This window comes from Sander vitreus, chromosome 19 (genome assembly GCF_031162955.1).
Source record: "Sander vitreus isolate 19-12246 chromosome 19, sanVit1, whole genome shotgun sequence".
Lineage (NCBI taxonomy): Eukaryota > Metazoa > Chordata > Actinopteri > Perciformes > Percidae > Sander > Sander vitreus.
The window spans coordinates 3305545-3332577 of NC_135873.1; the positions used below are offsets into that span (position 1 = coordinate 3305545).

At 40.7% G+C, this 27033-nt stretch overlaps 1 protein-coding gene across 1 annotated transcript; it reads left to right on the forward strand.

Moving 5' to 3' along the window:
• The first annotated feature begins 1028 nt into the window (after positions 1-1028).
• On the forward strand, positions 1029-26770 carry htr2cl1 (5-hydroxytryptamine (serotonin) receptor 2C, G protein-coupled-like 1). The gene is made up of 6 exons (XM_078276095.1): positions 1029-1278; positions 11314-11514; positions 22193-22356; positions 22460-22515; positions 24110-24266; positions 26115-26770. Exons 1-6 carry the CDS (start codon positions 1077-1079, stop codon positions 26682-26684), a joined length of 1350 nt encoding a protein of 449 aa, XP_078132221.1. The 5' UTR covers positions 1029-1076; the 3' UTR covers positions 26685-26770.
• Positions 26771-27033: the final 263 nt, after the last annotated feature.

The following is a 27033-nucleotide window of genomic DNA, read 5'->3' on the forward strand; positions in this document are numbered from 1 at the left end:
GAAGGAACGGTCAGTGCATTCATAGATGTAGAGGAAATTGGAAAATGGGCAGAAGGATGTTAAGATAATAAGGTGAAAGAGAGGAAAGTTTGAATGATGAGTAGATGATGAATGACTCAAGAATACAAATTTGCGCAAACAGAAAGTTCAAAAGAAATGATCTGATCTCATTTTCATTGGTTTCTTCCACAGATCAACCTGATCATCAACTCTGACCTGAAAGACGTAACTTGCAACACCTTGGATACCACAGACCACAGCAGCAAGATTTTTATCTGAATGCAGATGATAAAACTGAAAACTCTACAAACTAACTAGCAAAGATCTGGAAGACAGCAGACAGCAGCCATGGATATTAGTAAACCAATCATCAGCTCTAAATTAGAAACTCTTAGACTCTCATTTACATCAAGAGGTGGATGTGACTGATCCACCACAAAGCAACACGGGACATTTTGGCTCAGCATACACCTTGAGAACTTGTCGTCAATGATGAATTGGCAGGAAATGGGAGATTCAAAGCTCAGGGAACAATCTGAGGCTGTTTGCAGCTAGCAAGATTATTGGAATACAATATAAAATCAAAAACACTTTTAGCCAGGTCCTCCCAATCCCCTCTTCCCTGTCACTCCCCATCCCTTAAGTTGCTTCCTTACTGTTTTTCCCCTTACCCTAGATCCTTATTAATGGTGTTCTGTTGGTATTAACAATTCATTTACACACTTCAAAACTCTTTAAATAAGTCTTGATTAATGCTGAGCACATCTCTCTCTTCACCTTCTTCTTCCTGCTGGTGAAGAAGGTGAATTAAAATCAAGGGAGGCCTCTTTCAACCACCGTTAGGGTAAGGGTCTCTCTTTGGGATGGGCGGCCCAGCAAGGGCTCTTCTTGGCGGGTTCAGCACCACCACTTCTTCCCTGGAGGTGAGAGGTCGGATGGCTTGGCCAAGCAACAACCCCCTGGACCTTAACCAAACCCTGTCATGGGGAATCGGGCTTGGAGGCAGCGGTGGAGGTGCGGCAGCCATGAGTGCAGGTCTGGACAATTTCACTCAGGAGTCTGTCACCAGGACGGTGATGAAAGAGAAGAACTGGCCGGCGCTGCTCATACTTGTCATCATCGCACTGACAATCGGTGGCAACATCCTTGTGATCCTGGCAGTGTCGCTGGAGAAGAAGCTCCAAAACGCCACCAACTTTTTCCTGAGGTCGCTGGCCGTGGCAGACATGCTCGTAGGCATCCTGGTCATGCCAGTCTCCCTCATCAACATCCTCTATGGTGAGTTTTGACTAACCGTAAAGCATATCTGCATTTGTAGACATGTAAGATATAAGATTTATACACATGCAGCAAAGAGCAAACATGTAAAAGATTCATAACAGATAACGTTGTTGCTTGTTGTGAACCTTTGACTTGATGTTTATTGCTCACAAGCTTACATTTACGCATGTACACTTGCACACGTGTTGCAGTGATGAGTTTTCATTAAAACTACTTTCTACTGAAATGTGTTTTTCTTTGTTATGACCCTACCCTTTAAATATGTCATGTCTAGCTGGAAAGTAAAAAAGAAAATAAAAACAGGGGCAAAAATGGCTACATCCAATGTCAAACATTAGGAAAACAATTGCATTCTGTCTCTGAGTTTGCTCTAAACTAGTTCAAGGTAGGCATATACATATGCATCATTTAGGAACATACACTCTTACCTGTAGAAAGTTATCTGATTAGCTAACAGGCGCTGTTCAATACAATAGGAAAACGGATGCTCCAACCTGCTGTACATGCTTGTAATTATTGACTTTGTTCTTTACAGCTTCTTACTTTAATCATGAAAAGAAAGATACATGCCTATAATGCCTCACCCAACATTTAAACAATCTTATCTGTAGATTTCTACCGCTGATCTCGAGCACCCACCCACTCACCAGCTGTTGCCATCACGCTTTGACATTGCAATTGTGCAATTGTCGAAATTAATATTACTTCTCTGAGACATTGCTAGTTGTTATATTGTAAGTGATTCAAGAGTAGGAGGATGCCAACTTAATAATTGCAATATCATACCATCTACCAACTGCTGTTCTTGCTTATAATATTCCTGCCAGGATTCAGCATGAACGCCCACATTAGCTTAATAGAATGTCGGGTTGGTATGGTAGGCTGTCTATTGAATTTCTTTTTCCAATGTTGAATAAAAACATTAGAGTAACATTCCAGGCAAATCTCTGCATTTACACCACAAAGGAGAGGTACGTTTCTTACTGTGTACCTGTAAATGTCACCATCACAGATGAGCTGATAGTAAGCGAGAAAATCTTTTGCAGAGCTTTGCAGTTTTTAGTGACAGTAATCCTCGTTAATACCCACATTTCAGCAGGTCAAAACTACTTTTATTGTTTTGCTTTCAGGTTTCAAGTTAGGTCTTCAGGGAGTCAAGTCTCACAACAATCAGGCTTTTATCTTTGTGACTTAAAGTGAATTTTTTGGTTTCTTTTTTACCACTTGTGAGCATTAGAACAAATTATATATAAACTATTTCTATACATACAACAACATTAGTATTCATTTTGAGTCTTGATTCTGGCCACCTGATGAGTCCAATATTCCCTCTCCTTTTAGCTCGGGTTTGGTCTCCACCAACTTCTGAAGGAAACAGCTTTAGCTGCTAAATGCTCTGATGAGTTCATTAGCTACTTGCTAACTGTGTCCCTCTGCCGTTTGGTCCTTGGCAGGTAGTGTACAATAACTTCTTTTTAGCAGCCTTGCTGTGGCCAAAAACAATGTTAATGAGAGCCGCAAGAGTGAACCAAATCAGTAAAGTTGCCGCACAGAAAACCCAAACAATGGCGAAACCGTCTACCATAGCAGTATGTACTGATTTGGCCAAACTGTATCATTTAGTATGCAGTTAAAAGCAAAAATCTCCAGTATCCATCGCACCAGTCTACCTTGCCTACTGTGTCCCACGATGCAAAGCGCTGGAATGGTCACAACAACGGTCACTTACGCTTTCCAAAAAACAGAGACTGGCTTAGCCTGGCCTAGCGTACTGCAAAATAAACCAATTTTCCAGTTTCATACTGCATAATACCGACAAATGCAGTATGTTGGCTTGTCACTATGTGCTACACCTTGCACATTACACAGTCATTTGATCCATTATCTATTATCCATATAAAGGTCCTGATAAGTGCAGCTTTGAGTGCTCATATAATCTGTTACTAAGCATTATTCTATATACAAGACAAAAATGTAAGCACACAAAATAAACTTTTAATCCACAAGATCAAGCATGCATCCAAACCTTTACATTAAGCATAGTCATTTGAGCCACTGTTATAAAAATATTGATTACAGCTGCTTTAACTAACTTTAAAAGACTAAATATTTACATGGGAATCTGGTTCAAATAATAATTTATTTTCAGCCACCATGACATACTGTACCACGTGGGGTTTATTTGATCTTTGGGACTGCACAGGAGGGATGTGAGATAACATCAATCAAGAGAATGACACACGCTTGTAGAGTCAGCCAGATATGAATATGTTGACGTAGCTATTATCTTGGCTGGCCGGCAAAATTGGAAAATAGATGTTTCAGCTCGGTTGGTGCTAAATGATCCGTGATTTCATTTAGATTTCCATGCGTCTGACAGTGACGTTGATGTGAGAAGTCTCCTCGGTCCTCAGCCAATGTCACGTTTGGTCAGTTTGTGAATGTCTGAGAAAACATTTGTTAATTAACTTTAACAAAGAAAGTTTGGGTGCAAACAGTTATGGCATATAAGCTAAATAATATTGCCACGAAGGAAATTATGGGCAATTTTACTAGTCTAACAGCAGAGAAAAACAGATTCTGAAAATATGTTATCTTGACAGGCCAAAATGTATTAAATTGTGTGTGTTTTATGCACAATAAGGTGTTAACACCAGTCAGTATTACCAGATATTTTGACATTTATTTAAGTTTATCAACACTGATTTTACCTTGACTTTTTGCGGACATCATATTAAACTGCTTGCAGGCATAAATAGAATTTCAACACAGCACTGAACTCAACTCGTTCTTGTAGCTGCTAATCTATTAACATTTATAGACAATATCTGGCTGAGAATGAAGAGATAACACAAGATTCAAGGCTACGAGGATGACTATCAAATGTAATATTGCATATAGTTTTTAGGGCTTGACCCATACTAGAGAATAAAAGTCCTACTTTAAATCAGCAATTCCATTTATTTTTATAATATTTTTATTATTTTATAATAAATTATTGCTAGTCTAAACAAATGCAAATGTGGATATATACATATGGGAAGAGTGCCTACATTAAACATCTTTATTTTTTGTTATGTCTTCTTTTATTTCTCCCTGCAACTGTTTTGTATCCACAGCGCAACTTGGCCAAACTTACTATATTCATGTCTTTGCTTTGTAGCTGGAATCCTTCAGGAATACTAAACAGGACAGGGAAGGTTGATCGGTGCTTAATGGGCCGCGTATGGTCAATGGACACACTCATGCACTCTCTCTCTGTCTGTCTGTTGGTTCAAGCTGCTGCTGCTGATTGCTCACTGCGGTAATCAATGTTTCACACAAACACCCCAAAAAAAAATATACTGACAAGTCTGTCTTTTCACTTTCTCTGTTTCACAAACAGGTGCACATACACGAATGCACACACACACCGAGGCTGATACACAGTGTGTCTCTTTGTCATTTGTATACACACCTACAAAAGAACAATAGTCCCTGCAAACACATACGCACAGAGCATGGGTCTATACTTGCAGTGTTATCCATTAGACTGGTACTTGACTGCATTGATCCCCACGGCTGGCTGAGTGATAGACCAGACAAACACACACACACTCACAAATACAAACACACAGAGGCACGTCACGGAATGTTCTCACACCATTTAACTTGATAACGTTGATGATGATGATGACAATCGTGCTAAAAGATGATGTGGATGGTAATTTATTTGTATGGTAATTGGTTTAATTTTTATCTCTATATACTCGCAGTTGTGCACGCACACACACACACACACACACACACACACACACACACACACACACACACACGCACACAAAGAGAGAGAGAGAGAGAGAGAGAGTATGCTGTAACACACACACACACACACACACACACACACACACACACACACACACACACACAATATGTTTGAGTTTCTTTAATTGGAATTACCAGAACGATGATTAAACATAATTGAAGGAGTCTAAGCTTCCAAAATAACCAGCACACACACACACACACACACACACACACACACACACACGCATACACAAAGGCACACACACAAACACAGGCTGGCTATTTATAATGGCCCAGCATAAAACAGATGAGGTAAATGTTCTTTGGACAGGAAAAATTATTCTAATCATCCTGATCAAATCACCCTTGTCCAATAAATCTCTTTCCAGTCAACCTTGGATGGGTTTGCACACAACCTCATTCATAATGTCCTAATAATGTCTTGTGGTGCGTGTACATGGTTGGGAATGTCTGTATGGCAGTGGCAGATCATGCAAGAGTGGGAGAAATACCTACTTAAGACATACATGCGCATATATCCACCCCGACCTCCTCCCTACACAGACTTTGTTGCTCTATGTCTCCTCCTTTGCTCCTGTAATAATCACCAGGGCCACTAGAGGGCTTTGCTACTTGGACATTAACATGTACGGCCCTATTTTAACGATCTAAGCACACGTCGTGAAGAGCATGGCGCAGGTGCGTTTAGGGCGTGTCCAAATCCAATTTGCTAGTTTGACGGCGAAAAAAAGGGTCCGTGCGCCGGGCGCATGGTTCAAAAGGGTTGTACTTAGTGTCTTCATTAATTCATAGGTGTGTTTTGGGTGTAACATGCAATAAACCAATCAGAGTGTCATCTCCCATTCCTTTTAAAAGCCAGGCGCGTTTGGACCTTGGCGCATTGCTATTATGATGGCGGATTTGCCATAATATTTTTATTTGTAATCTTTTGCATGTTTGTGTGCTGCTGCGCTTCCCTGTGTGTGTGTGTGTGTGTGTGTGTGTGTGTGTGTGTGTGTGTGTGTGTGTGTAACAAGCATAGTGTGCGCGCGCTGTGCACAAGCCTAGGCACATTTTACTAATTTGCTGTTAAAATAACAATGAAATGCTGCACTACTGACTTTAGACCAGGTTTTTGTTGGTCAATGGTGCGATCACTTCCCACTGCCTCAAGATAGCAATACGCCAGGAATGCACCTGAACACACCTCCCTGTAAGACCAGCACGCCCATGGGCGCAAAGATGGGCGCAGGTGCATTTGCTATTTACATAAACGACGCGGGCGCTGGACGGGAAACTGACAACTGCGTTGGGCGTTGCGCTGCACCGGGTGCAAGATAGGGCCCGTATTGTTTTAAGGGTTTTGCTGAAACGACTGAGAGAGGACAGTCTCTAAACCAAATGTAGCCAGGAAGTCTTTTGTTGTAGGGGGCATTCATGCAAATACCATGTAGCTTATTTCAAATGCAGACTGTATTATAGGAGACATGGAGACAGGGCTTCAGACAAGGTGTTAGATTCTAAAATATTTAACTCATTTCAAATCCTGCTTCAAGAGTAAAGTGGTATTTTCTTTTTTCTAACATTTCTCTCTCACAGACAAAAAGAATTTGCAGTTTGATATTCCATAATGATGAGGTGTCTGGAAAAGGAGTTTTATCACGCAGATAATGTCTTAATTTTCCATATCTGTTTATATTATTCAACACTGATCTGATGACTTCCATTCATTTAAAATGTGGCCATTAAGGGAGAGGGATAATGTAACATATCAAATGAATGTAATTTACATTCATTCGGCTTGTTTCCTCACTTGGCTCTTTGTCTACACTGTGATAAAAACAAAGAAGTGGTAATCAAACACAGATAATATATGGCGCGAGGAAATCGCCCATATTTGCAGGTGTGTGATATAAACAAGAACGGCACAACAGAATATATCTCACCTCAAATCTCCCCACCGAACATAAAGTAAACAAATATCTATGAATTTTTAATATACAGGAGTAAGATCAGAAGACAGCGGGTAGGGACGGGTAAGTTATGAAGAAAATGAGACAGAACAAAAGCAGCAGAGAGGGAGATGAGAATGTATAGACTCAATTAGAACGGGATAGGACACACACACACACACACACCCACACACACACACACACACACAGTTTGATAGTAAATTACCTTCAATGCGGACTCCATCAGAGTTATCTCTTTGCATCAGGCCCAAATTTGAAACACTTGCTGATAAAACGCACGTACAAAAACCATACACACACGTTGATGCCGGACATCTTCCCACAGACAGCGGGTTAATATGAGATGTGCCAACTCTGCTTTAATAAATTGAAAAGAGGAATGAGAGGGACTGTAATATGAAATACAATAAGAGAGAGAAAGATTATTAATAGTGCAGTGAATTGAACATTGCTCAGGTCGATGGCTTCCTGCCACTTTACCCTCAAGCTAAATTTATATGAAAACAAAATGGACTGTGTATGTTTTTCTGCAATCCGTAAATCAACAGCAAAATGTTCATATTCTTTGTTTAGCTATTGTGTTATGCAATACAGCCAGACTGGCTCTTTCTTCAACCCCACTTCAAAACATCCAAACTATCTCTTTGAAGATGCATTTGTAATTAGCAGACATTCAGTAAAAAATTTTTTTATTTGTAAGATAATTTTTTTGGGGCATTTTTAGGCCTTTATTTTCACTGGACAGATGAAGACATGAAAGGGGAGAGAGGGGGGGAATGACATGCAGCAAAGGGCCGCAGGTCGGAGTCGAACCCACGGCCACCTCATCGAGGAGTAAACCTCTGTATATGTGCGCCTGCTCTACCAACTGAGTTAACCCGGCCACAGCTTAAATGTTTTTAACTTGCTGAAATATACACTCATAAACATAACTCATCACCTCAAATCCCTTCTTGACTAATACCTCTATTGGCTTTACACGTGAATCATAATCTCCCTGCATTATTTCTTAACCGACACACTGGTTCACCTAAAAAATACATCTTATTGAAGAAACAAAATTACCTCAAAATGCTGTTTTTCAATTGAGTGTTTACATATTTTATAAACATTGTTTTACTGTAGCTGTGCACTTGAGTCTCTCAGTGTATCTACCAGGAAATCCAACGCACCCGCCAGCTGAGTAAAGCATGTGTGTGTGTGTGTGTGTGTGTGTGTGTGTGTGTGTGAGCGTGTGTCATGCAGTGCCCCCAATAAGTGGTTGACCTCTGAAAAAAGTTATGCAAGCTGCCTCCCACTCAGCATGCACACACACACAAACACACACAAACGCGTGATTCACTCCACATGCATCACATACGCACTGCTCGTCCTGTGAATCAGAGATTAAATTAAGTGTGTGTGTGTGTGTGTGTGTGTGTGTGTGTGTGTGTGTGTGTGTGTGTGTGTGTGTGTGCGCGTGTGTGTGTGTGTGCATGCGGCCGCAGGTCTTGTCCTACGTGAAGAAAGGACTGTTTATATACATAAATAGCTGCAGGAATAAGAAGACACAGAGAGACAGACTTTGCGGTATATGCCCCCTGTAGAAAGCTGACTCAGCTGGAAGTAAATCAGGAAAAACAGGAGCATGATCACTTTCCTCCGATGTTCTTCAGTTGCATATTACATTTCAATTTGTTATTAATCTGGACAGGACATCCTTCAGGGAGAATACATCTCTCAGAAACAAAAGAAAAGAGTTGTTCCAGAGGATTTTAAATCATCTTTTAACCTTTTCTCTTTGGTTTTTGACGTCACCTGCAATTTGGAAACACTGACATGAATTTATAATATTTAGAGGACAGTGACAGAAAAGATGTGATCCAGAGTGAGGAAATAATACAATGTTCATGAGCTTGACTCCAGTTGTGACCCTCAATAGTGTATATAATGAATGAGTGTATATAATAGTGCATTAATGTTTAATCAGATTTGATGTTTCATCAGATTTTACTTGAGTTTTAGGCTTTCCTTTAGGATTTCTTCTGCAGCCACATGCTTAAATAGCCCCCCCACTGCCAGTCTGCATTTCCTGCTGTACGATAAAATAGCGCCAGCTAAGCAGCAAGCTAGTCAATCAAGCTAATTCATTTACACCAGTTTGAGCAAAGGTTAACCCGTGGATGTAATTTTCTGGCAAAATGCTCCCAGTTGTATTACTGTTAGTTACATCAGCTGCTGTGTTGTCGTCCCAGGCAGCCCACCGGCCCAGTGCAGAGATAATTGAGGCGGATTTTATTCCCCATGACCCAAACCGTTCCCCCTGCAGAGTAGTGAGCCGCAACACTGACTCCCTACCAGCTCTACAGGGTATCACGCCGTCATCGGCTGTGACCTTTGACCTCCCTGTGAATGGGGAGAAAAAAAAGAGGAATTCCTCCCTGAGGTATCAACAGAACATCACCGTGAAATTGGGTGGTCATCGTTAGCCTCTGTTGAGTTTATCTGATGTTGGCCTTTGTTTCTGGTTAAATAACCATTTTACCCACAGCTGATGAACAAGTGTAACACTCACTGGGGTGCCTGGGCTGAGTCAACAGATTTAAAGAGCTGCTCCCGCCAATCCATGGAACTTATTTTTCCTTATCCAAATCGAGAGGTCGAGGCGTATGCTATACAGATTGTAAAGCCCCTTGAGGCAAATTTGTGATATTGGGCTACATAAATAAAATTGAACTGACTTTGAGCTAAATGCCAATGTTAGCAACCTAGCAATGGCAGTGCTAACATGCTGATAATTAGCAGGTATAATGCTCCCCAAGATTTTCACAAGAATGCAGCATAAAACCTTTATTTCTTATTAGTATACATGAAGTCAGTGGTTGACAGCTGAAGAACATTTACAGTGCGTCCAATATTTAACACAATTTTGACTCCCATTTTCCCAGTGTGAGTGTAGTATTGTGGAAATGAATCAGTCAAATCAATCTTTATCTTTATAATCAACCTTAATCAACATTGTTGTTCATTATTTCCCTTTTGTTTTATCCTTTTCATTCTCTTGTCAGAATCAGCAGGATGCAGCAAACCCCGAATCTTCCACAAAAAACACTTACTTCACACAAATACACAAACCTTCCAATTTTTTTTTTTACACATTATTTTGTATACATCCATGTGCATTGTGTTGATCCACTGTATATTGGCCTTGCACTGAAACATATAGAGAAATTACAAGGGCACTCGGAGAGTGCAGACCTCCGTAAACGCTTTTGTCACCTGGCATTGCTAAAGAAAGTGAAGAAAGTGAAAAAAAAACAGTTTGTGTATCTGCCCCGTGATTCGGATCCGCTCCCAAATTGAATGGCTTCTTTCTTGGCCCAGGCTTCACCCTTCCACCTAGTTTCATGAAAATCGGGCCAGTATTTGTTTCCGTGACTCTCCTTGGCGGAGGCAATAGCAGTGTCCTTCTCAAACAGTATCTGAACCAGAGCCTCACCTCCCTGCTGGCTGCATTTAAATGCAAACTAATTATCTAATTATCGTATCTCTGACTATAGAATAGTCCATGTAGACACATTTATCCAATGATCTTAATTATGATAATCAGAGTAATGCTTGTAAATGCTGTAATCAAGCCAGTGCTTTAACCTGATTCCTCATGGGAACTGGGGAATTTAGTGCATGTAAAGTGTGCTGTGCTATAGCGTACTCTAATTAATTAGTTTAGTCAACCTGAATCTTAAGCCTTCATACCCTGATGACATTCACTCAGCCAGGCCCTCAGAACAGACTGAACATATCTATGAATGCTTTCAAACTGTGTATCAGAATCACCTTCCCTGGCAGAGTCAGACTGATGGCAAAAACACTGATAAAATGATAAAATGTGCAACAATCCTCACTACTTCACTCGACTGTGCAATATTTGCAATATTTATTCTTGTGACAAATGCAACATCCCCCATAGTTGTGTCCTCCAGTTACAGTATTTACAGTATAATTATAATTATATTTGTTTGCACTCTTTTGTACTGTATCTAAGTTGTTTGTCTTATTTTATTTAAATGTATTTACCTTGTATTATCTTTTTTCAATTTTAGTCGGTGTGCTTTTCGTTGCCCTTAACTCTTTTTTACTTGACTCAAAGAGCCTGCACAAGATTTCCTATGTGCCTGGACTGTTTGGTGTATGCACAAATGGCAAATACAAATCTTGAACCTTTATTTCTCTAACCCTCATCTTCATGCCTTTTCTCACCTTCTTTCTCTCTCTTTCTCTCTCCGTCCTCCAGACTACGCCTGGCCTCTCCCCAGCGCCCTGTGTCCCATCTGGATCTACCTGGACGTGCTGTTCTCCACCGCCTCCATCATGCACCTGTGTGCTATCTCCCTGGACCGATACGTCGCCATCCGCAACCCCATCGAGCACAGCCGCTTCAACTCCAGAACCAAAGCCATGATGAAAATCGCCGCCGTCTGGACCATATCTATAGGTCAGAACGCCATGATATCTTACAATTTAATGACCTTTGATGTCAATTTACAGCTAAAATCTCACAGTATCTTACTGTTTTAATGTTATACAGGATCATTCTGTAAATAGCAATGCATTCTGGGAGAAAATAATATTACAGCACTATCTGCAAATGTTACAGATTACAGGTATTTACTGTTATAACAATTTAGGGAATTACACTGCAGCCAGTATTTTACTGTAAATTCACATTTTAAAACAGTATGTATACTGGCGAAGCTGTTGCCAGTATATTACTGTAAATTTACAGTCAAATGTTTTACAGTGAAAGAATCAATAACTGTGTTCTAAACCGCTTCCTCATTCACTCACTCACTATTCCCTATATACAGTAGTGTTTATTAAATAGTGAACTATATAGGGAACAACCAAACAAGATTTCTCTCACTGAAAACACATCTGTGCGTGACTTGTGTCAGTAGATACGCCGGTTATTTGTGTGACGGAGGCGGGCGCGCCCAGCATCATGTAAACAAACTGAAACAAAATTACTTCTAATTAGGGCTGGGCAATATATCGATATTATATTGACATTGAGGCTAGATATCGTCTTAAATTTTGGATATCGTAATATCATTGTCTGTTTCTGGTTTTAAAGGCTGAATTACAATAAAGTGATGTAATCATCTGAACTTACCAGACTGTTCTAGCTGTTTTATTATTTGCCTTTACCCACTTAGTCATTGTATCCACCTTATTGGTGATTATTTATCAAAACTCTCATCGTGTTAATGTTTTGTGAAAGCACCAATAGTCAACTCTACAATATCGCTGCAATATCGACATTGACATATTTGGTCAAAAATATTGTGATATTTGATTTTCTCCATATCGCCCAGCTCTACTTCTAATACGTCCCTGAAACAAACCGAGCACTCAGGAGAATAGTAAACCTTTTTTTTGGCGGGTGAGTGGATCAAATATACCAGCCACATTGCCACATATTTTACCAACATTTGGCTGGTGGATGGTGCTAATTTTGTACCCTGCTCACAGCGTTGATTGTCAGCTTGTCTCAAAAAACAACGTCCTTGTTATTCTGAATGACCCAGAACTAATGTTTTTCACTATTGTTCACTGTAGGGTAAATTATCATGTGTTCACAAAAATGGAGTGTTGAATAAAGTCTGATTTAGAAGCTTCTTCTTCTACTTAAAACTGAAAGCTTTAGTGCATAAACTTGTTGATATTAATGAACGTCCATTACATTGAAGCCATTGCCAAATGAGTTGCTACAAAGCTAATTAAGACTCCACACAACTCTCTATGTATTCTTCTTGGCAGATTTGATGCTTTTTTTTTTTTTTTTAAAGATTATTTTTTGGCATTTTTAGGCCTTTATTGACAGGACAGCTGAAGAAATGAAAGGGGAGAGAGGGGGGGGAATGACATGCAGCAAAGGGCCACAGGTTGGAGTTGAACCTCTACCTGTTGTGTTGAGGAGTAAACCTCTATATATATGGGCACCTGCTCTACCAACTGAGCTATCTGGGTGCCCGATTTGATGCTTTTACAGATGACTTTTACCAGTGTTGATTCAGCTCTATTGTCATTTCTGAGGCTGGACTTGTGGTGTTTTATTGGATTTTGTTTTATTGTACAGTGTTCCTGTTAATTTGTCCACTCTCTATAGGCCCATACAGAGAGTTGGCAGATTAATGACTGCTATTAAATGTAATGACTATTTGGAGTCCCCTGGCAATTCCTCCAAAGGTCCTACCAGCACACCTGGTGACTTTCTCAAACACTGGGAACGTCATCAGTTTGTTGATGCTCAAAGCGTCTGACAGCTTATTGTTACAGTTGGAAATGATTTGCATCACATACTTCTCTAATCCCCAGAGTTGATCGCAGCAGTTTTTCATATTCATCACATTAGCAATAGCCAGAAGAAATTATTGATGGAGAACACTGCACAAATACAGTGTTTGTAAAACAGATGCCTATACATTACGTGCAATGTTAATCAGATTTTGGATTTAATAGCCAATGCTGGGATTTAGACAGGAAACCCAGATTAATTAAGATGAATTAGAAGTCTCAAACAAGATGACTGGCTTTACATTTTAGTAATAGAAAGTAGTGTTAAAATGCACATAAACATGTATGAAAAGTATCCACCTCAGTCTTGTAAATCCTTTGACAGTTATATTTTAAGTTTATTTTTAAAGAAAATATTTTTTCTCCAAGCTTCCAGTGGGTTAAAATAAGAATTAAACTGGTTTTAAGAAGGAATAACTAATTGGAATAATTAATGTTAAACTATTACAGAAATGTACAATCCAATTCGAACCTCCCTGGTCAATTGCTGTCCCTTCCCTCCCCAACCGCGCTTATTAGAGCAATCTTTTCAGCTGTTTAATAGCCTGGGGTAATCAGTTTGTCGTGTGTGTGTGTGTGTGTGTGTGTGTGCGTGCAGTCAGATGACTTTTAAAACTTTCCTCTCAGACCTCCCTCTGTCTGTCGATGTTGTTTCGTGCCCTTTAAGACCCAGGAGGGCTTCTTAACACGTACCACCACACACAAACATACACACACACACACACACACACACACAGATTGTGTGAGCATATCATTAGCCTGACGTCCTCTGACCCTCTATGTTAAGTCACTGGAGAGGACATAACCCCCCCCCCCTGGGATACAGGAGATAGTTCCTATATGTAATGTTCTTTCCAAAGAAATCCTATATTTAGATTATATCTATTTAATCTGATCCCTATGTGGGCTTTAATATAAGTGAGTTCACTGACCTAAGAGGGAAATATCTAAACAGTTGCTGACTGAATGTAATTTAAAAACACAAAATGTACTTTCTCTGATGTTTAACTAAATTTCACAGCTCTGAATAAAATAAAATAAAAACTTTTGTTAATTAAGGACAAAAGTTAATCCTCATGTGTGTTGGTTGAGAGAAAAATAGCCAAAGGTCCAGTCATATCTCTTGTATTAAACAAGTGGAATCAATTTAAAGATCTTATCTTATAATCTTATTATATCAGATTAGCCACAGCTGACCTCTTGTGCTCGGATGCTTGAATACATTTCCCGAAAAGAAGGGGGATAAGTGAACACCTAAACACCCATACTATATGCTCATTCTAAAGCAGGGTTTAAGTAGTAGTGACAGCCCTAATTCAAGCTATTGAATCAGAATCAGAAAATGATGTATTAACATATTAAACATAATATATAAACAATACAGAATCAAATATAAACAAAATAGCTGTTTACCTAAGAAAAAAGTGGCGGAATTTGAATAGTGCAGAATGTATAATAAAAAATATATAGTATGTGCAATGGGAAGGTTTAAAGTCTAGGATGTAGGATAATGCAGAGTGTGGTGACTAGGGGTGGGGGAGGGTTAAGAGTCAAGAGTGGAGTGGCAGTAGCCACTCCATTAGATATCAATTTAGACTTTTCTGCTTGCTTGCTTGCTTGCTTGCTACATGTAGTTTTCAAGTCCACTAACTTGCACACAAACACTTGGTGTTAAGCTATTACAACTGACTCAGGATTGAGAGAAACTTATCCTCTACAGCGGGGGTCGTCAACATTTTTTTAAGTTAAGGACCCCTTATCTGAGAGAGGGACAGAGCAGGGACCCCCTACTACATATTTCATAAAATGTAATTGCATATTTAACTAGGCCTACATTAAAAGCCTAAAGCCTTCATACATACGTTTTTAGTGCATATAAAAATAATTGTTGGTATGATTTTATAAATCATGTTTCAATGTTAAACATACATGTGACTGATCTGTGGATCTTATAGTGACTACCTTACCTATAGGCCAGTAAGCCTATCATCAGTGGGGTTTTTTTTTTTTCCGGAAATAGGCTGATTTATATTTGCCAATAATATGTTGGATTCATGTTAAGACATTTCAATTTTTGAAAAAAACTTTCATTCCATTTCCATTCATTTTGCCAGATAATGGTCTAGTACCGAAAACATTGCTATTCAATTTATTCTTTGCAAGTTAGGCAGTGTGCGGGACTTTCTCTGCAACTTTTGATTTACTTATCCCCCTCCGACGCACCAGTCTCACGTTATACATGTGCAAAGTATTTTTCTGTACTGAAAAAAACTTTAAAAAAATTAACAATTATTTGGTGGCCCCCATGCAGTAACTCTGAGAACCCCCTAGGGGCCCCAAACCCCTTGTTGAAGATCTCTGTTCAACAGTCAGTGTGTCGTGAGCCAGAGTTTTACTGACTATTGTGACAGTGAATATACAAAACATCAGTGTCCCGCCAAGAAGCTGAGCTACTCCACAATGTTTCCAAGTAGCCCCCTGGTGACAATTCTAATGGAAATGTGCAGTGTTTTCTTTCTGGATTAGAACATCTGCTCTTAGGAAACCAGGACTCACCAACACTGAGTTAATTTCCTCTGAAGTTCGTTTGCTCCATCTGTGAAGTTGTTTTGTTGTGAGAGTTTACTTCTTGAAAGCAGCATTGACAGATGGCGATGATTGACACCTGAAGATAACACAGCAACACTCGCTCACTACTGGCTGCTTTTAAATCAGAAGAAATCCCTATTTTCCTGTTGGCATTTTCCTTGACTCTTCAATATCACAACATGCGGCAATGATTGAGGTCTGAGAGGGTTTAAAGCGATCAATGCTAAAGGATTAGCAATGAAACATCCAACAGAAGATTTGCTGTACAGTATTAATATACCATGAAGAGATTATCTGCTTCTTTTTTTTTTACCTTTGCTGTATCTAGCTATGAGTTGCTTCCCTTCCTTTTTCTCTTCAGATCACTTCGAACTGATGCATCTGCTGTCAGCTAAACTGAAGTACCAATCTAGACACAACTGTTTCCTCTTTTGCGACAAATTGTGCAGAGTTGTGCATGCACAAATTGCCTCAGTCTGTTTTGGTCGCGCATTCACAGCCATATATTGGACTTGTCAGAAGAGTTGTTTATAAGTCTTTTGGGACAAGTCCAAGTCATTTTTTAAGTCAGAAATGTGCAGCTGTATCAGGTGCAGATCAGAGATGACAAATGCTGAAGCAAACGTACAGCTTAGCAGGCATTAGACGCTAATTTTTCTTCATCCAAGTCCAAATTTTTCCGGGTTAAAACTCGAGACTTGAATGTTTTTTTGTTTTGCTTTCAAGACTTTATGGAGTCAAATCTCAAGTGAGGCAAGTCTCACAGCAACCAAGTCCAAGTCTCAATTCTTAAGTAGGATTATCACTTCTACAGTTCTGCTTTCTAAAAGTGAGTTACATATTCCTGCAATAGAGGAAGCTGCAATTTCAGAACCGCAAAACCACAGCCCTACAGTACACCACAGCCCGCATTCCTATGACCCATTTTTTTTGGAAAGATGCTAGAATGTAGCTACCGTAACCCTTACCTTAACCTAGCTTGCTAGCTCCTAACTTAAATGTTGGCACTTTTGCACTATGCCAGTTTCCTTTAGTAACTAGGGTCGTAGAAATGCTGTCGTAGAAATGCTGTCGTAGAAATGCTGTCGTAGAAATGCTGTCGTAGGACTGCGGTCCTAAAACTGCAACTTCTTGTATTTTAATATAGTTTGGTTACCAGTGCCTGAATTAACCATAGTGACAGCTGGCAGGCTCTGTGTACCCACGCTGTGTCTCAGTGGATTCAGTGCTGAAAATAATCTTAATTTCTTTAACTTTTCCACTTATTTATTCATACCTCCTCTTCATGATCCAAATAGTTTTAAGGGGATAAAATCAATGAGATGCATCGTAGCTTTCATTTAGATTTACCTGGAAAACAGCAGATGGATGTAATAATTTATTCTTTTTGTGTTTTGTATAAAACATATATTTTAATTACTTTGTCAAATCTGAAGCACGTCATCACACCCCGCAGACATCTGTATTAGCTTGAGAGCGTCTGTCAGCAAACCTTTGTAAAAACTGCCTTAGCGAGATTATAGCAGGTAACTTTTCTAAGAAGAAATAACACAGGCTTTCTTTTTACAAAAAGTTAATTTCGTAAGCAATAAAACACACTGTTGCCACTGTTGCTAAATTCAGTGTCCAATTCTTGCTGCAGCAGCCGTATGACCACTATCTTAGATACGTACTGCTGTGTAACTGGCATTTTTGTGCTACTATTACACTTTGTTTTAGCATTTTCGTGTAATTGCTACATGTGACCACAGTGGCCCTGTGCGAAAGTTACATATTATAGCTTTAATTAGATAATTAGATGTAGTATAATATACATCAGTCTGAAAAATACCCAATTAAGTTGTTTTTTTTAAGATTATTTTTTGGGGCTTTTCCCTTTAATCAACAGTGGATAGACAGGAAAGGGTGTGAGAGAGAGAGAGAGAGAGAGGGGGGATGACACGCAGCAAAGGGCCGCAGGTCGGATTAGAACCTGGACTCAGCCTACATGTGGCGCACGCTCTTACTGGGTGAGCTAGAGGTCGCCCCCCAATTAAGTTTTTAATCACAGAGTAGAATTACTATAGGTAAGATTAATCTAGATTTCCCATGTTTGCCTAAATAAAAATCTGGTGTGCGGTTTGGCACTTTTCATACTACAGGAAGTGAAACTTTCAAAGCTCTGGCATTTGAGCTGCTAAGTGGCTGCTAAACTTTGACTTTAAAAAAACGTGACATGGACCCTCCCAGCATTATTCATATTTTATTTGGATCTCCTAGGCTTGACTTTAGAAAAAAAAAAAAAACTGCAGACCGACTTCTCTCCCCTCGGCAAAAAAAACCATCCTCTTTTCTGACCTCCCCTCCCCTGTAATAATTAGTGTACAGCCCATAACCTGCAAATTGCCCTGCAGCTTTAAACACATATTTACAGCAACTATCTCTCCTCTAGATCACACGCAAACCCCGAAAAAAGAAACAACGCAAAAAGAAAAACAACTTCATTAATTTGACAACACATGCGCAGCATTCAGCAAACGCGCTGCAAATACACACAACACAACCAAATACATAAACGCACTGCAAATACACACAACACAACCAAATACATAAACACGCTGCAAATACACACAACACAACCAAATACATAAACACACTGCAAATACACACAACACAACCAAATACATAAACGCACTGCAAATACACACAACACAACCAAATACATAAACACGCTGCAAATATGAAATGATGCAAAAAGAACAGCACACAAACCCAGAAAACAGAGCGCTTTGTTGAATGCTGCGCAAATTAATGAAGTTGTTTTCTTAATTTGCTTGTGTTTTGTCTATTTGCGCGTGTTTTCTTAAGCTTCAGGGCGTTTGCCCCTGTTGGCCACCGTAGAAATGTGTGCAGGGAAGCAAGAACAACAGGCATTTGATACATATCGCTGAAAGGCGTATAGTATCAAAGTAAAGTGCATTTACTTCAAAGTTGTTTTGGGAAACTTTCCAGCAGTACTGACAGATCAGGGTGATTGGCGCCTCCAGAAACCAGCCAGAGTTTTACGTCCTTCCTGCTTCCTCTGCAGTCCTTCACAACCCGCTGCTTTTGAATTAGATGCAATCCCCCGTATTCCTGTTGGCGTGTTCCTTGACCTGTCTGGTTCTGCACAGTGACATGCTGCTGTGATTGAGGTCTGAGAGAGCTTACGGCGATCAATGCTGAAGGATTAGCAGCAAAACATCCAATAGAAGATCCTTGCAGCCATTTTCTCTGGTTGTAATAGCACACTCTGTTTGACTTAGAGGTTGTTTCTATCATCTGGATTTGTAGGTCCAGTACGACCGCAGCTTACATAACAGGACATTATATAACTGTTTGTACTTTATAAACACTACGTAATCCCTGATTTTGGAATGTAGTTTTTAAATTAGCACTTGAAATAACTTAATTTTCTACACCTCATCAGATTTGTATATTTAAAGAAATGATATAGTGTCTCATTATAAAATAAAACGTTATCATATTGAACAAGCTAATAATAACAATAAAATAATAATAGCACTTTCTGCAAATGCTACCAGCTACAAAAGAGAAAAAAGCTAATACCAACAATAATGTGAAGGCAAATAACTCAATAACTTAATTGATCCAGATCACAAATACAGTCAAATAAGCAGTAATATTCTTAAATCTAGGGAGGGAAGGAAACAAGGATGGAGAGAAGGCAACTGGGAGGAATGAAAGGAAACAAGGAGGGAGGGAGAGAAGCAAACAATGAGAGAGACAAGGACACAAGAAGGGAGATAAGGGAACTGGGAGAGAAGGAAGGAAACAAGGAGGGAGGGAGAGAAGACAACAAGGAGAGAGAGAGAGAGAGAGAGAGAGAGAGAGGGGGGGGGGAAACAAGGAGGGAGGGAGAGAAGACAACAAGGAGAGAGAGAGAGAGAGAAGGAAACAAGGAGGGCGATAAGGGAACTTGAAGGAAGGAAAGGAAACAAGGAGGGAGGGGGAGAAGGAAACAAGGAGGGAGAGAGGAAAGAAAACATGTTTTTTCACTTGTTTCACCTATGATCTCACACCTATGAACTGTTTCTTTTGTCTAAGGTAACCTAAATAAAACTCCCCCTCTCTCTCTTTTCTGCTCATCTTATTTATTTTTCAACTTCCAAGATTCCCTTCATTACTTTTCCATGAGCTACAAATCGTGAGCATGCAAAGCCATTTCCTCTATTCCCCAAGCATACAGTTGATCCCTCATGCTGGTTGGCTCTCGGGTTCACAGAGTTGTGTGCCGCTCACGAGGGAGCAACATCTTTTAGAGCAACTCACAGGTACAGTAGTCTTCCTCCAGCAGCAGCCCTCTAGCCTAGCCGAACCAGGCAGCAATATACCACAGAGTGAGTGTGTCTGCTTACCACTCTGTGGTAAGTAGCTTTGGCTTCAGCAAATAACTAATCTACTGTATCACCTAAGGGAATGATATCTGCTGCATTTTAAACTTTAAACAACACAGTGTAAAGTACAACTTGTGTAAGGCTGCCAAAAGGCACACGTTATTCTTCACTGCTGTGTATTGTACTGAAATCTCAGAGACTGATATCTCAAAACCTGGGCCGCTAAAACCTAAACTTTCTGCACGACTAGATGCTCCTTTTTTCATTTTGGTGAACCAGCCCTTTAACGTAACTGTTTGAGACAGTTTGAAGGAATCACGACTCAACCCAGGCACTGGCTCAGATCTGGAGTTGGTCCCCAGGCGCTGTAAATGGCTGCCCACTGCTCCCTTGAGGGATGGGTTAAATGCAGACAATGACATTATTCAAACATCCACAGAGGTAAAATGTTTACAATCTATGCAAACAAATTCCTCCTCCCTGGACAGCGTCTGTGTCGATTGCAACGATTGCATTAAGGGAGCTGCCACTGCTCCAAATTAAGTTTTGATGTTGGTCCGGTCACCGGCTGTGCAAGAGAATGAATTACAGCAGCCCATTCTGTGGGCATGACACAGGTCAGAGAAGTCCCGTCTGTGATGCACTCCTGTTGCCAGGAGCTGAGAGCTGTGAAAACCCTGAGGTCGCTTTTCTCCTCAGTGTCCTCTATGCTGAAACAGATCACAGGTCAGGGAAACACTTTCAACACAAAAGCGCTTTGAAATCAGAAGCAGCACATTAGTCGGTGCTATTACCGTAGGTCAGAAAATCAGCTCAGCCTCGAAAGGCTTGCTCTCACCTCAGTCTTTTGTCGGTCAGTGTCCTCTAACGGCAGTGAAGCATCTATTAGAACACCATGTGATCCATTACACTCTGATAGAGTTTAACAATTGTGATTCATAACATGTATAATAGGTGTTGCTCTCATTTCCCTTCTAATATGTGTTATTTCACGAATTATTCTTTACACTCATGAAAAGAGTCTTTACAGGGTGCATGCAATTGGCACTTTATTCTCAGAAAAAAAAATTTAAGCATTTTCCAGCAATGATTTACACATTATTACGCTAAAAGGACTCTTTTTGTTCCCAGGGATTTAGCTATGAAATTCATGTTCAGGATTCACGGCTAAATCAAACTGTTCCCAGACAAGAAATGACACCATTTGAAAAAGGTTTTATTTACAAAATCATTTTGGTTTTAAGGTAATTCAAACAAAAGAGGGGATGTTTGCAATGATGTTGAAAGGATTTAAAGGAGACATTTGCTCATGTGCAGGTTCATGCTTTAATGTTAAAAAATACATTATTTGTGAATACTGATAATATGCCAGGAAACCATGACCATGATATTACCTCATCAGAATTAGCATTTTGTACTGTTATTAAGGCACTATTCTTTTTTTTCTTCATAACATTGAGTATTTTTGGGAGCATTTTTCTTTTATTTTTGATAGAAGAGATGTGACAGGAAATGAGGCTGAAACAACATGTAATAAAGGTCCCTGGTCACTGTTGATCAAAATAGCCTACATTGCACCATTCATTTTGAGAGACTATAACCCAGATATAACCTGATCATTTTGAATTGGTTACCCTACCCTATTTTTGCCCCATAATAACCCTATATATCTTCGTTTTTTTTTATTACCTGGTACAAATGAAACAATGTGTTTGCATCAGTCTGTTTGGAATAATCTGGATTCAAAATGAAGCATGCCACCTACAGAAACAGAAACTGTATCAAAAGTTCTCAATAAAATAATAAAAATGAAAGCCATTTATCTCTATCCCCACCTCTCTTGCTCTCTAGGCGTGTCGATGCCTATCCCAGTGATCGGCCTCCACAACGAGGACAAGGTGTTCGTCAACGGCAGCTGTGTCCTCAACGAGGAGCGCTTCATGCTGATTGGCTCCTTCGTGGCCTTCTTCATCCCACTGGTCATCATGGTGGTGACGTACTGCCTCACCATACAGGTACTCATGCCTGTGTGTGCCTTCCAAACACTTTATGCCCTTACTTCACAACCCCCCCCGCCTCTTTTTCTCTTCATTGTTTGTCACTCCCTCTCCTCTGCAGGTGCTCCAGAGGCAGGCCACTGTCTTCCTGTGCGAGGCAAAGACTTCCTCCCAGCAGCCATTGCACACACCAGCAATGACAAATACATTGCAGCCTCCACCCAGCACCTTCCACGTTCCCCAGATCAACACACTTGCTGCTTCAGACTCACAAGGTAAATACTGATCAGCTGAAGTTTGGTCTATTCTAACAGAAAAATCACCCGTAAAAAATATTTTTAATCAAGGAATTTATAGTAAATATGTGAATCTATTCAGTCATTTTTTATTATTGTTAAAGCTCTAGTGTGTAGTGTCTGTAAGTAATGACCACAAAACTGTTGTTGCATGCACATGACACAAGCCTTCCGTGATCGCGCACCGCCCCCACCCCTCCTCCACGCAGTTACTAGTAGCCAAGGAGGACACGGAGGATTAAAAAAACATGATGGACTCGAGTTTCTGCGTGCGAATGTCGCCGGATGACAACAATTTCTAAACACAGCCATGCTGAGAAATACAGATTTGTGAAGCTGATAGTCATATTAGCTTTGTATCAACTCATTTGGCAATGGCTTGAACGTAACGGATGTTCATCAATATAAAAAGGTTACGCACTATAGCTTTAAATGAAGGGTAAAAACAACTGTTGATGGTTGTTTTTATATACTGTAACCCTTCTGATGTGCCTTATTTTCTCCCTCTCTGGAGATTTTATTCACTCCCCAAGCGTTACAAATGCCAAAGTTAAACCCACAAGCACAAAACAGGCTTTGCCCCAGCATCGACAGTATAGTATGGTTGTGGTGCTGAGCATACAGCAGCCATCTGTCCGATCAGTTCGGGCAGCGATTAGCTTTTCCAGTAGAAATCAATTTGCATGATGTGGCGGTCTTTACCGTGTTCCCACCCTATCCTCTGGCATCCCTAACAGAGAAAAGTGTGAATGAAACATTCTTATCGTGTTTAACCTTTTCACATGTCCTCCTCCCTACGAAATGTCAGCAGCCTTGTTAACACACAATCTGACATGCTTTCACATGGTGTGATGTCCTGTGTAAAATATGCAGCAGTTTTCTTGGTAACTAAGTTTGAAGGAGTCATCGTGATAACAGACAAATCCCATAGCTCAGTGTTGTAGCTGACAAACTTTAGACAAAATCAAAAATGTGGATTTATATCGACGACGTTTCATTTCCAGTATTGTTCAGGTGCTGCCGGAAATTCTGCCGGATGGCCCTCATTTTCGATCGGATGTCCGTTACCTTCCGCTTTCTTCGTGTTGGCATTTTAAACTCCGGTGGATTTATGAGGACTATGGGTAACTGCTCCTCAGATCTCTGCAGGGTAAATCCAGACAGCTAGCTAGACTATCTGTCCAATCTGAGTTTTCTGTTGCACGACTAAAACAACCTTTGAACGTACACATGTTCCACCAAAACAAGTTCCTACCCGAGGCTGTTTTGTAGAGGTACCGTTGCTCCGTCCGGCGCTTAGCACCGCCCAAGATGACTGTGATTGGTTTAAAGAAATGCCAATAAAGCAGAGCACGTTTTTCTCCCATCTCGAAATGCTCTTACCCCTCCCCCACAGAGTTAAAGGCCCCGCTCCCTCAGAGCAGACGAAACACCTTGAGCTGTCTGAAAGGAGCCGAGCCCAGCATGCTGCTCAGCACCTCCAAGTCAGATAGCATAAGCATCATTCCCAGCTCGGAGGTGGCGTCTCAGCTCAGCTCGCCAGCAGCGGGACCGGGGCGGAGCGACACGTCGGGTTGTAGCGGGCGACGGGGGATGATGCAGGCCATAAAGAACGAGAGGCGGGCCTCCAAGGTGAGAACAAAGAGTGGAGCTGAGTGCTTGTCAGGAGATTTAAGGAGCACTTTTTTTTTTAGGGCTGGGAGATAGAAAGATAAATACACTCCGAGGTAAAGATGGGTATGAGTAAGTGACATCACTGGTGGGTGTGTTCGCAGGTGCAACGAAGCACAATTCTGACCACACCCGTCAGTGATGGTGACTGTGTGGTTTCACATTACACATGGACATTTGATCCACTGTTTACATAAAAAAATAATGTAATTAATGCAGCTTTAAAAATACGTCTTTAGCTTGCAATGTACAAATGCCTGGCGTATTGAAACAAACCAATCAAAATCCTCAAAAAGTAGTCACATAAAACTGTTGACACCTAGGTATACTTTGATCTTCTCTGTCCTCATAATGAAGGTCCAATATTTAACACTCTGTGTGTAGTGTCAACATTAAATGTTATTAAAAAAACAAGAAAGACCCGTTCCTCCGGGTAACTCACAGATGTTCCTGCACAGTTTCACATGTCCCCTCTGAAGTGGTTCAAAGAGCTCATGTTATCAAACCCAGACGCTGATATGATGTGACTCCAGCAACGCTTCAAGCTTTTTTGACATTTGCTCAGAGCGCTCAGAGGGTGGCTTCGCTAAATTCAAATTCATGTGGAATGAAAACCAAAGCACTCTTATACCTATATCAAAAATCAAAACTCCCTGTAGAAGTTGCACACTGACAATGATATTAAAAAACAAGATCTATCTATGATGCAGGCATTTCAATTAGACAGCATTCAAGAAGCTTTAAAAGAACGTATTTTCAGTTTTACTAAACGGAAAAAGGTCCATGTTGATACTCATTACTTCAACCTCTTAAAGGTCCCATGGCATACAAATTTCACTTCATGAGGATTTTAACTTTTAATATGAGTTCCCCCAGCCTGCCTATGGTCCCCCAGTGGCTAGAAATGGCGATAGATGTAAACCAAGCCCTGGGTATCCTTTGAGAAAAAGTAAGCTCAGATGGGCCAATCTGGAATCTTCCCTATATGTTGTCATAAGGGGAAAGGTTACCTCCCCTTTCTCTGCTTTGCCCATGACAAGCTGGTCAAGGCCACACCCCCACCCTCCACCTTGCCCCCCCCCCCTCTCTCTCCTCCTCAATAGCATTTAAAGCTACAGACACAGAAATGGCACATCCTAAGTAAAGCTCATTGTGGGACTGGCTCTAGTGGCTGTAATTCTGCACCAAGGCTGAATTTCGGGAAAGAGACTTCAGATACAGTATTAGGGGACCACTGAGGTCTATATAAAAGAGACTTCAGATACAGTATTAGTGGACCACTGAGGTCTATATAAAAGAGACTTCAGATACAGTATTAGGGGACCACTGAGGTCTATATAAAAGAGACTTCAGATACAGTATTAGGGGACCACTAAGGCCTATATGAAAGAGACTTCAGATACAGTATTAGGGGACCACTAAGGTCTATATAAAAGAGACTTCAGATACAGTATTAGGGGACCACTAAGGTCTATATAAAAGAGACTTCAGATACAGTATTAGGAGACCACTAAGGCCTATATAAAAGAGACTTCAGATACAGTATTAGGGGACCACTAAGGCCTATATAAAAGAGACTTCAGATACAGTATTAGGGGACCACTGAGGTCTATTTAAAAGAGACTTCAGATACAGTATTAGGGGACCACTGAGGTCTATATAAAAGCATCCAAAAGCATCTTTTATTGGCTTCTGTCTCTTTCTTTCAATTTCTTTGCTTATTTTCTCCTGTCTTGTTAATTTCTTCTCTTTTGTTCCGTTTACCTCTTTTTACTTTATGTTCTCTCCTCTCTCTCTCGCTCTCCTCAGGTCCTGGGAATTGTCTTCTTCCTCTTCCTCATCATGTGGTGTCCCTTCTTCATCACCAATGTCACCTTCGTCCTGTGCCGGGGGTCCTGCAACGAGTCGCTGCTCAACGACCTCCTCAACGTTTTCGTCTGGGTGGGCTACATCTCCTCCGGAGTCAACCCTCTGGTCTACACGCTCTTCAATAAGACCTACAGGAGAGCGTTCTCCAGCTACATCAGGTGCCAGTACAAAGTGGGGGCCAACGCAGCCGGACAGAGTTGCAAAACCCTCCTGGTTCCCCCGCCGTGCTCGTCGCACGCTGTGACCCCTCTGATGGGCAGTCATGGGAAAGCGGGCATGGACCGCAATAGTAACTGTCGCAACGGCGGTAGGGGGAACAACGGGAGGCTGACGGTGGACCCGGATGACATGACAGATGACGAAACACAAATCGGAATAGTGTCGCACAGCCTCTCCGAATGCCACAACATCGACATGCTTTCGGAAACGGAGCCGGAAACGGAAGTGAAACAGGAGCTGTCACTCATCAGCTACAGCCCCACCTCCAGAGAACACACCAGCAGTGTGTGATTGCATGTTTTTTTGTTGTTTAATGTCTTCTTTTTTTTAACCTGCAGACGCTGGGCCGAGCAACATTTCGACGAGCTGGTGCTGGAAGCCTACAGCGTTTTTATTGGCTGTAAACCTGCAGTGGGTCCTTTTATTGTGAAAGGACTAATCTCAGTTGAGGAGCCTTATCCCCAGTCTGGAGTGCACTACTTAGCAATGTATGAGATAAATCAGATTACGAGAGAGCCTCTGAGATGAAAAGGTTTTGGAATGAAAGATAATATTTAATGTTTTTTTTCTACTTGGTGTCCAAATGTTGGTTTTTCATTACATAAATGGAGGATAAACGCTGTGCCCTGCAGTCAGTGTA